This window comes from Sceloporus undulatus, chromosome 7, assembly GCF_019175285.1.
Source record: "Sceloporus undulatus isolate JIND9_A2432 ecotype Alabama chromosome 7, SceUnd_v1.1, whole genome shotgun sequence".
Taxonomy (NCBI): Eukaryota; Metazoa; Chordata; class Lepidosauria; order Squamata; family Phrynosomatidae; genus Sceloporus; species Sceloporus undulatus.
The window spans coordinates 21,380,157-21,391,889 of record NC_056528.1 but is presented as its reverse complement, the minus strand read 5'-3'; the positions used below and the strand labels follow the sequence as shown (position 1 = coordinate 21,391,889).

The window sequence follows — 11,733 nt, the reverse complement described above, 5'->3', positions numbered from 1 at the left end:
TTGGCTCTAGAGAAGATGTTCCAAATATTCATTCAAAATCTCCCTTCTGTAACCTCCTATCACTAGACCTCCTATCACTAGACTCCTACCCTCTGGGGCAGCAGAGAACAGACCTGCCCCTTCCTCTCTGTAGCTGGCAGTCCTTTAGATATTTAGATAGAGGTACAGTCCTGCCACCTCTCAGTCTTCTCTTCCCTAAACTGAACAAGTCCAGGTCCATCAACCTCTCCTTATATGCTTTGTTCTGTATTCCTCTGACCTTGTTGCCTCTGAACCTGCTCCAGCTTGTCTATTTTCCTCTTAAAATCAGGCACCCAGACCTGAACACAGGACTCCAGATGAGGCTTGACCAGCACAGAATATAGAGTGACCATTATTTCCCTTGTCTTGGGAACCGTGGCTCTATTACCGCAGGCTAAAATATTACACATTTTCCTTCTTGATATTCCCTCCCTCCGCCTCCAGCTCCTTCTTCTTCAGACTGAAAGCATTTTTTGGGGGGGAATTGGCAAATGCAGAAAAAAATGTGAGACATTCCTTTTGATAAAAAGGAATTTAAAAGAAAAGGAGAAAAAATGGGAAAATAAGCCAGACCTCGTGGCAATTAAGGCAAAGACAAAGCCAGGCTTTTAATGGTTCCTAAAAGGGAAGGAACTGTTTATGTATTAAAAATCTACATCCTTTCTCCGTCCCTTTAGGATTCAACAGGTAGAGAGAAGGTTTGGGTACAATCCAACACCCTTTCTTTTGTTTGTCTCCCAACCCCAACAATTAAAGATGCACATCCTCTAACAACAACAACAACAACAACAAAAACCTGTGTGTCCTTCAGATGCACTTAAACTCCCATGAAAGTACAAAGACTTAGCTTGGCAAACGTTGTGGCCGGCTGAGTGAAGGCGAGATGAACAAACTACCACAAGCAAATGGAGAAAGAAAAGAAAGAAAAGAGAGGCTTGATTCATTAGACTTTTGAAATAATGGCAGATATGTTTTTAATAACATTCTTGTTCACAGATCCATAGGAGCACATCTCTCCCCTCCACTGATCACCTTTTCTTGAATCCATTTTACCTGCCACTGAAGAGCAGAACAATGTAATCTTAGGGCTTTGGGAGTCAGGGGGATGAGTAACGCTCACCAATTACCACAATTAGTAGCAACACATGGGGCATTAAAAGGGTGGGGTAGGAGAGGATGAGTCCACAGACCCATGGATTGCCATTAATTCTGCATCCAGTTGACCTTGCGCTGGAGTCGATGATATTCCTTCAGTCTGTGAACCAAGGGAAGAAGAAGAGAAAATTCATTAGAAATTAACATTTATACTTACCAAGTTTGAGGCCATTAAGTTGGGTGAAATGGGGTAGGAGCAGGGAAAATAAACACAATGCACACTTATCAACATATGCATGCTTCCAACATTCTCCCTTTCCCATCCCCCCTAAATACCTGATCGTTGTATAATTAATCTATCTGAAAGGAATAAAACGGTGTGCATTAGTGCACAGAACAAAGAAGTTAACAGGCTGCACATGGAAGAAGGGGGGAGAGAGCCCATTAAGTAAAAGTGTCATTTTTTCATAGCCTTTAAGTGGGGGAGCATGAGGTTGTGACAGATAAATGAAAACCAGGCAGAAAGAAGGTTTGCAGATTATGTTAGTTAGTAGAGTTTTCTCTTCCAGGATTGTTCACTGGCGCATTGCTTATGAGCGCTTGATTTTCTCCTTTACGGAATTCAGAGGCGCAAATCCAAAACACACTGCAGAAATAATCCAGTTTGAGACTGCTTGAACTGCCCTGGTTCAATGCTAAGGAATTCTGAAAACTGTCGTTTTGTGAAACTTTTAACCTTCTCTGTCAGAGAGCTCTAGTGTCACAATAAAGTACAATTCCCAGGATTCCCTAGCTCTGAATCAGGTAGGCTGCATTTCAGAGGAAGGAACTGACCAAACCACCTCTTGAGCATTCCTTACCTAAGGAAATCCTCTGAAATTCATGAGGTTGCCATAAATTGTTGGGCGACTTGAAAGCAAGGGGCTGTTCCCAGATTAAGGTGAAATGAGATCATTATTCCTTCTCACTTAGGAAGATGGACTAAGGAGCATTTAACTTAGCCTTCTTGCTTCCAGCCAGAAGGTGGATGCAAAGCAGATAGAGGGTGAGCCCTGGCACCACAATTATTGAGAGGGAAGCTATCTAGTGTGTCTACTTGCTTTCAAGTCACCTATCAACATTATGGCAACCTCTGAAATGTAGCCTACCTGACTAGAGGATTCTGAGAATTGTAGTTTATTGTGGCACCAGAGCTCTCTCACAAAATGACAGTTTCCAGAATTCTTTAGCACTGAGCCAGGGCAGTTAAAGCAGTCTCAAATTGGACCTTCAGTCCTCAAGCATTGTTTGTAGGACTACAAGCATCACAACTGTTGTGAAAGCAGAGATTTAAACTATTGACACATCTCTGCCTGTGCATGTGTGAATACAAACCTCAAGGAGTTGATGTTGATGAACCCAGTGGCATCAGATGGTTTGTAATTCCCCTGAACGTCCATGCTGCAGGGAAGGAAGGTGAAAAGATGAGCCAGAAGCTGCAGTGTTATGGCCAGTGAAGGGGAACTGGAGGTGGCCATTCAGGGACAGAAATCTGAACTAGCACACACAAACATGGCTATCACATCACCTCTTAACCTTTTCTTGACTGGGCTAAAATAAACCTAGCTTCCTAAGCATAGAGCATGGTTTCTAGACCTTTCACCATTTTGGTCGCCCTCCTCTGGATACGCTTCAGCTTGTCAGTATCTCTCTTGAATTGTGGTACCAAGAATTGGACACATTATTCCAAGTGAGGTCTGACCAGAATAGGCACTACTCTCCTATTGGTACAACCTAGGATCATATTGGCATTCTTTGTGAGGAACTTCACAGTGCCACACAGTACCATGTTTGTATACTTCAACAATGACACCCCACATGACTGCATCATATAGAAAGGCTGGCTGAACCTTCCACCTGACCTTTGTGGTGCCTGAGCATTGATAAACATGTGTATTATAGATTAGCAACTGTGATCCATTTCCATTCAGCTTTTAGATTTCTAGAGACTGGTGTGTATGTGTGTGTACGTAAGTAGGTGGGCAGAGGAGGTGATATAGTCTGGTAATTTTAGATTCTGGGTTTAAAAGATCTTGTAGGTGTATTAACCCACTTATCTCAAACATTATCTGATACCAGTTATCTTTTAATTGGGACATCTCCTGCTGAATGAACCCTTGGATGGAACAACGGAAGGAACAGATACTGGATGGAATCCTGTTGTGGTCTTACATATGCATGTTTCCATAGGAGAAGAGAATCCATATTGGAAGGGACCCACTAGGTCATCAAGTCCAACTTCCTACTCACTGCAGGATCTCCAGCTAGAGCTGTCCAGCCTCTTTTTAAAAGATGCCCAGAGAAGGAGACCTCACCAACTCTTGAGGGAATTGGTTCCATTGCTGAATCATTCTCATTGTCAAGATGCTCTTCTAATTTTTGCTCAATGCAAAATGACCCCATTCAGACCAAGATTGTAGAAGTAGACTGAATGAGAAGTGCCATGGTAAAGCCTCACAGGGACAGGGACACCTTCGGAGGTGTCACCCAGTGAGGCCTGTAACCCCCGCATGCTCCTAGTGATGCTACTGAATTAGGAACAATGTCTTTACTGAAAGAACTGTTTGAGAGTGGAATGGACTTGGGAGGGTGGTGGACTCTCCTTTTTTGGAGATCCGTAAACAGAGGTTGGATGGGCATCTTTCAGGAGTACTTTAGTTGTGTATTCCTGCTTGGTAGGGGCTTGGATAACAGAGCCCTTGTGGTCCTTTCCAACTTTAAGTTTTTGTAATACTATGATTCTAACTGGCAAGGGAAGATGGCTGCTCTAGAATGAGTGCCGTGACAAAACCACCTGTGTTTGCTCCATCCTGAGGCATCAATGCTCCAAGAGGAGAACTTGCTCCTTGTTCAAAAGCACCTTACTTTCCAAGTGAGCTCTCTTTCCACAACCTCTGACTTGAAAATGTTCCTCCATTGAGAGCGCTACAGAAAGGCCCCTTTGTTCAGTGGCGGAAAGCGTTCCAGTTAATTATAGAGCAATAAAACATGCTCATAATGCTGAGTGCCCCCAAGGTCTTGGAAGCAACATTTCCCCACCGCCCTCCCCCACCGCCCCATGGTTAAACTTTCCCTCCCCCTTCTCTCATCAGACAAGAGCCCAGTTTACTTTGCTAAGTGCTGAGCAGGAGGAGAAGCCCCTTCACCTTGCCACCGACACCTTAAATTGACCTGGAGCAGATGTTGGAGAACCAGAGAGGCGATGCGAAGACCCTGCCTTCCTTTTAACTAATAACAGGCCCCCATGGTGAGAAAGCCATTTTGGCAAGACAAAGGCAAGGCATCCGATTTCAGGCTTGGCCAAAAACTATTTGTAATGTCTTTGATAACACGAAAATACACTCACTTTTGTTTGGTATCTAGGGAAGAGGGGGGGGGGAAATGAAGCAAGATTTTGCAAATTTACTGTGTTTTGGGGGGAAATTTGCCCTGGTGGGTATCAATTGGCTAACACCTGTGCAGACACCAACATCGCTTCTAACTTTTCACAGATGAAAACCAGGACAAGTGTGGCCAACCAACATCGGAGTGTGGCCAAGATGGGTCATTCCCACTGTGGAATGCCCTCTACCTGGAAACCCGAATGGCACAAACACTGGGAAGGACAAGATTCTGTTCTTCTCACCAATGAATTAATTAGGTGCAAACTACTTTTGCACTTTGAACTCAGTTTGCAGTATGTAAAAACAAAAAATCAGCACAATCCTACCATTAACTTTGAACTTTCTTCATATGAAAAACAAAACCCGGCAATCAGTCATATTTTCAAATATTCACCCATGTAAAAAGGAATCATATTTTTGAATGTTAAACTTTCGTGTTTGTCTGTCAGTCAGTCAGTCAACAAAGCCTTGCAATTACAGACAAATGTTTTTGACAGTTTCCCCTTGTTACCAAAAGGTGAAAGCTTTTTGTAAGTAATCAGATAGCAGCAAAGGACATTTTCCTATTGCCCCCTTTCCCTATATGCTAGCTTACTACATCCAGGGATATTTGTGCACAGGAAGATATTTTATCCACTCATTTTTGCATTAGCTTGAGATCCGCTGAGTGCGGCAAATTGGTTAGGGCACTGGGAGCTTATTATGACCATAATCATGGGTCTCTAATCACATTGTGTTAATTATTTTTAATTATTAAATGTGGGATTGGCAAACAAGGATTTGGTCTTAATAACCAGTACAGCTTATTATCCTACACAGCAGCTTCACACTGGAACAACCACCTGCACAAATGTTCTGGCTTTAACTGAAAGCTGCTACTCTGGGCTTCTCCAAGGAGTTGTTTTTTTCTTGCTCCAAGAAGTATTACAGACACTGATTTGAAGATTATTTGGACACACAATTCTTCCTTTGCAATCTTGTACATCCCTCCAGTTTTCACAGTCAGCCACCCGCTGCAGGAGTTGGTCTGAAGGTCTAAGAGTCTTATCCCATAAGAAAAGAAAGCTGAAACAAATTGGGAGTAGTGGCTTTCTCCATGCCTCTGCATGTTGTTGTAGCACTTCCATTTCTTCCTGACGGAGACAGTTGGAAAAGTATGCCTTTTTCCCAATGGATTTTTTCAGCGCAACAAACCACACACTTTTACAACTGTCTCCTTCAGGAAGGAGAACGAAAGTGCTATGATAGCATGCAGAGAGTCACAGAGAAAGCAGTTTCATTTTGGCTTTCTTGTGCAATAAGGCTCTGAGTCAGTGGCACAGCTGATCCATTTAAAACCTTTGATTTGTTGACTTTAAAACACGATACACACACACAAATGCCAACTGCCCTTTAAATACATTGCAGTCAGCACCATGGACAACTCCTTTACAGCCCAGGCTAACCTATAGAAGACTCACCAGTTCACTGAGATGAGAAGCACTGGGCAGAACTGGTTGTGACAATAACAAGGAAGGAAGAGAGGCATCCATGCTTCCTTGGGATCAGTGAAGGAAAAGTGGGCTACAAATCCCAAAATTAACCCTTTACTAATTTTCTGGTTGGAGGAAGCAGCAAGTAGTCTGAACAATTTTTTCAAGACTTTGAAAACCACTCCATTTTCAAAACCGATTCCCAATTCAGGACTCATTTTGCATAAAATTTGCACATGGTTGTTTTGCACAAACAACAACAACAATAGCATTTTCTGCACAGGAAATAATATTTCCACATGGAAATATTTTCTGTGCACAAAAAGATGTTTTGTGTGCAGAAAATGATGTTTTCAGTACAAAGCAACCACATGCAAATTTTGCATGGAATGTCCTGAATTGCAGCACTTTCTGTTTAGGAAACATAAAAACCCCACTCAGCCATGGAAACCCACTGTGTGGTCTTAAGCAAATCACACTCTCTCAGCCTCAGAGGAAGACAATGGCCATGGCTCAATGCTATGGAATTCTGGGTTTTGTAGTTTTGTGAAATATTTAACCATCTCGTTCAGAGATCTCTGGCACTACAACAAACTACAACTCTCAGAATTCCATAGCATAAAGTGCTGTCAAACTGCATTATTTCTGTAGCTCAGATGGAGTTGAGCACTGAACATTGGGCCCAGGACAGAACCCTAAGGCACTCCGCTACTCAAGTTAACCCAACATTCCAACCTCTGCACCACAGTGGCTCTTCTGTTTTGTTCCAAGAGAGAGTGGCATCATATTACAGCTCAGTTCCCACTGCTCCCACCAAATGATCTTCCAAGTTATGCTGGTATGAGTTTAATTTACACAACCCTTCTCTGACATCTTGGTCTTTTACATAATCTGCACCCAAGTTTAGGGCTTTAAAGATCCTAGACTTTGAATGGTTTCAGTTTGCCCTGGATTCCCTTAGAGGGCCTGCTGCTACCTTATGGCACAGTGATGGAAGCTGTTCAACACACTGGTTAACTCAGAATTTAGATCTCTTTCATGACACCCCCAAATCTGCTTGCTGAGGCACACACCTTACTTCATTATGCCCTATCTGGAATAGGCTTCCTCAGACAAAGAAGGAATTGACGGGTGCCCCACTTAGAACCAGAAGGGGCTGGCAGAGGCAGAGCCATGTCCATCACTGGCAGCCTCTGTAGATCAAGAAGAGGGTATAGAGGCATTCACATGAATTAAAATGCTGGAGGCAAAGGGTCAGAAAAGGCCCTGTTCCTCTTTAAATGGAAGACATGGAGCTAATGAGCCTGGCCCTGCTGATTTACTGCTGGCTATATATCATCTCAGTCAAGGCCATTCCATTTATGCAGACAATCACTGCAAAACATTTGTTCAGCCCAGTCTGATATCTCCAGCTTTATGAATATCTAACATTCAGTATGTACCTCCAGACGAATCTTTCTGACAACTTTCTTTTTGGTCTTGTACTCTGCTCAAGACTTTTTTTCCCTTTGAACTTCACACTGCCTTGCCATGCTTCTGCTTATAATCCTGTACAAGCCCTGGGACTGGACTGGCTTTTTCCTGCCTGGTCCAATTGATTGTAGGTACGTTCACATTTATTCTCACCAGCCTTAAATAGTGCACCCTCCTGTTTAATGTGAGGGCTGACATGGTTGGAGTAAGACTGTGCTGCCAGTTCATTTGGCTGGTGCCAGTATATCAAATGGGCCAAGGGTGCCATCTTGTCCTTTGACTTGGTTTTGGCCAACTATGACATTCACCCTGTCTCCTTAGCATGGGGACAGCGACCACCCCAGCACTGACATACACAGTGGACTGGCAGAAACAACCAGGAGCATTTGGCTACCCAAACCAAACAAGATGGCCCACCCTTTAATTCCACAAACAGACTTCAACCAAAACAGACACCCTCTTTTCCCAGGACATGTCCTACATTTCAGCATTCTGTCCAGGAGGAATTTCAAAATGTCTTCCATTTTGAGTATGACTAAGAAGCATTAATTTATATTTACAGTAGTGTAATGTAAATAATGTAAATATAGGAACGCTTTGGCTCAGTGGTCAAGACGCTGATTCTGACAATTAGCAGGTCGGTAGTTCGAGGCCCAAGTGCCTTATGATGGAGTGAGCTCCCATCACTAGTCCCAGCTTCTGCCAACCTAGCAGTTCGAAAACATGTACAAGTGCAAGTAGATTAATAGGTACCACTTCGGTGGGAAGGTAACAGTGTTCCATGCAGTCTTGCTGGCCACATGATCACAGAGTTATCTTTGATGACGCTGGCTCTTTGGTTTAGTAACAGAGATGAGCACCACCCCTACAGTCAGACACGACTTGACAATCTTAGCAAAGGAGAAACCTTTACCTTTTTAATACAAATATATGTAAATATAATGTTTATGTCATTTATATTACATTAGCTTTTATTTTGTAATTTCCTACATTTTTCTTAAACGGACTACATTTTGTGGTGCCTTGTTCTCCATTATGGTAGATATCTAGTCACTCTGAACCAGAATTGACTCTTACTTCCAATACACTCACCTGAACAAAGCTAGGACACAGAGTATGCAACACTCAGCCTTGCTTCAGAACTTCCTTATCATGGTTTCTGGTTCCTCGGCATCTATTATGAAGGACAGTTGCTCTACTCTGCCTCATGATAAAGCCAGCCGTAGGCTGTAGAGATAATGGCTAGTTTGCAAAGACTTGGGGACTAGCAAGGATGGCAATTACCCCAGACTTTAGCAGTTAATCCTATTGTGGCCAAGGGTCCACCTAGAAGTGTAGCCAAGCCCCTGTCATAGACCTCCACTTCACTGTTTTGCCTTCAATTCAGCAAGCTACTGATGCAAATATTTTAAAGAAAACTATTTGTGGCTTCAATAATGGTGAGATATAACCATACTTATGCGACACCACACCAACAAAATCCAAACTAGGGTAGTTTCTTATCCAGCTCCCTCCCGTCTCCATAACATCACACATAGACATGGGAGGTGGTGGTAAATCTGTTCATTTTCTAGAAACTGCAAAAATATATCTTTTTTTAATTTATAAAAAAATAAGCAAGAATAAGAGAGAGAGAGTTTACAATGATTTTACCTCCCCTGACGGGTGGTAGAAAAACCTCCACGCTTTTATTTTTGCTCATCCGAGTGGTTCTGACCTGCTCTATAATTACGTTACTTTCTACCTACTGTGCGAAGGCATTTTTTGCGCGTCGCACCTCTCACAGCTCTCTCTCGGGTTCCCATGATGCCGTCAGTCAAATGCTTTTCAAACCAGCGATGTAGAAATCAAAAAGAAAAGGAAAATGGCTAGAGACACAATGAGAATAAGTGTTCCTGTTCCCCCTTCTCTCTTTTTTGCACTCTCTCCCTCTCTCTTTTCCATCTTTCCCCCACCACACAAACACACACACACACACGCTCACACCTTTTTACGTTATTCATTTAATCTCTCCCCGTGTGAGAATGCAAAGCATAATGAAGGGTTGGGATTATTAGGAGCTGTTGATTTCGAGGGGGTGTGAAGAAAAGAGCCAGAGACAGGGAAAAGAAGGGATAATTTGACATTTACTCTGACTGATCTAAACTGATTTGGGTATATTTATGGCTTATAAAATGTTTAGAAGGATTGAAAGGGGCTGTGGCAAGGTGTGTGGGGGAGTCACAGGAGGGAGAGAGACAGCGGAATAAAAGAGGGAAAGAAAGCGAATGCAGGAAAATAAATAGATTTGACTTTGAAACAAGATCCTTAATTTGGGAAGGTATTTTAAAAACAGAACAGTCTGGTTTAGCGGAAGTGATAGCTCCTAAGTTAAACCACTGAATGACTACGGAAGCTCCTTCTGATTCCACTTCCATGGTTTAGCACAGCTAAAAGGGATAGTAAACATCTTCAGTAATGGATCAGGGCTGGCCCAAGATATTCTGCTGCCTTCCTAAATTAAGGCCAACATTAAGGCCAACAGGCCAACATTGTCCCAATTCTATAAATAGGTGCTGAACAGACTGCATACTTTTCAACTGTACTTGTTTGGCAGGGAAAGTCCTGATTAACCCTCTGTCATCCTACTTTCAGCTTTTAAAAGGTTCTGGTTTCTCTCTCGTCCTCCCACTTTCCTACTTTGTCCTCAGCTTACTTCAACTGCTGCAAACTAAGCTCAAAGTACAAAAGTAGTTTGCACTCATTATGGGAGAGAGGAGAGGAGAGGAGAAATCTGGCCCTTCCTAGTAGACTCAGACAAAAGCAAACTGCTGCAGCCTCTCCTTGCTTGTGAGTTCTTCCAGATTCATAACTTTAGCCATTTTTACCATAGTCTCAGCCACACATATCCGAGTTTTAATTCATGAAATACTGGAGGGTATGGGACTGAGAGATTACTACTACTATTATTATTACTACAAATTAGTACAAATACTGATGCCACTCTGATATTTGTCTCCTTAGGCGACTGCCTTACTCTGCTTAATGATCTCAGGGTTAGGCATGTCTCTTCTTGTACATCTTATTGTCAAACTGATCTCTAGTGGGAGACTCACAGGCAAAAAGAAATAGCTCTTCCTATCACAGATAATAAAAACTGTGGAACACGGCCACTAGTCTACCATATACCAGGGGAATCATACAGTCCTCTGGATGTTGCTTGGATTGCAAACCCCAGCATTCCTCATGGGTGGATATGCTGCTGGGAGCTACATTCCAACAATTCCTGGAAAGTCTTCGTGATTTCTTCCTCTGCCTCAGATAGCTTGAAAAGACGGGTAGAACAACCCATAGAGTAATATGGATACTAAGCAGGGTAGAGGCATGCTTCCTCTAGGATCAGAGACAACTAGGCTCTCAAAGCCTGGAGAACTCTGAGTGCCAAGGTGTGGGAAGCTGGCTTAAGGAGACTACATGTGAAAGGGATCTAGGAGTCCTAGTAGACCATAAGTTGAACATGAGTCAACATGTGGGCTAGGCAAGGTAACCATTACATGGATTTATGATTGGTTGACCGGCCGGACCCAAAGGGTGCTCAACAATGGCTCCTTTTCATCCTGGAGAGAAGTGACTAGTGGGTGTCACAGGGTTCTGTCCTGGGCCCAGTGCTATTCAACATCTTTATCAATGACTTATATGAAAGAATAGGGGGCATAGTTATCAAATTTGCAGATGACACCAAATTAGGAGTAGCAGCTAATAACTCAGAGGACAGGATCTAAATTCAAAATTACCTGAATAGACTAGAAAGCTGGCCCAAAACTAACAAAATTAAATTCAACAGGAAGAAATGTAAGGTACTGCACTTAGGCTGGAAAAATGAAATGCACAGATATAGGATGTGGGACACCTGACTGAATGAAACTATGTGTGAAAGGGATCTAGGAGTCCAAGTAGACCACAAGTTGAACGGGAGTCAACAGTGTGATGCAGCAGCTAAAAGGGCCAATGCTATTTTAGGCTGCATCAATAGAGGTATAGTGTCTAGATCAATAGTGCCACTCTATTCTGCTTTGGTCAGGCCCCATCTGGAATACCATGCACTATGAGGGGTAACTTAGGGAGCAGGGTATGTTTAGCCTGGAGAAGAGATGATATGATAGCCCTGTTTATTTGAAGGGATGTCATATTGAGGATGGAGCAAGCTTGTTTTCCAATGCTCCAGAGAATAGGACCCGGAGCAAAAGATGCAAGCTACAGGAAAAGAGATT

At 42.8% G+C, this 11,733-nt stretch overlaps 1 protein-coding gene across 1 annotated transcript in view; it reads right to left on the bottom strand.

Moving 5' to 3' along the window:
- Nucleotides 1-967: 967 nt before the first annotated feature.
- The window catches only part of ASS1 (argininosuccinate synthase 1), a 77,227-nt gene continuing 66,461 nt past the window's right edge, over nucleotides 968-11,733 (bottom strand). Inside the window, exons 14-15 of the mRNA XM_042478441.1 lie at nucleotides 2,491-2,556; nucleotides 968-1,276 (exon numbers count right to left, since the gene is read on the bottom strand). Of these exons, the coding sequence (XP_042334375.1) occupies nucleotides 1,225-1,276; nucleotides 2,491-2,556 (118 nt within the window). The 3' untranslated portion in view covers nucleotides 968-1,224. The remainder of the gene's footprint in view (nucleotides 1,277-2,490; nucleotides 2,557-11,733) is intronic.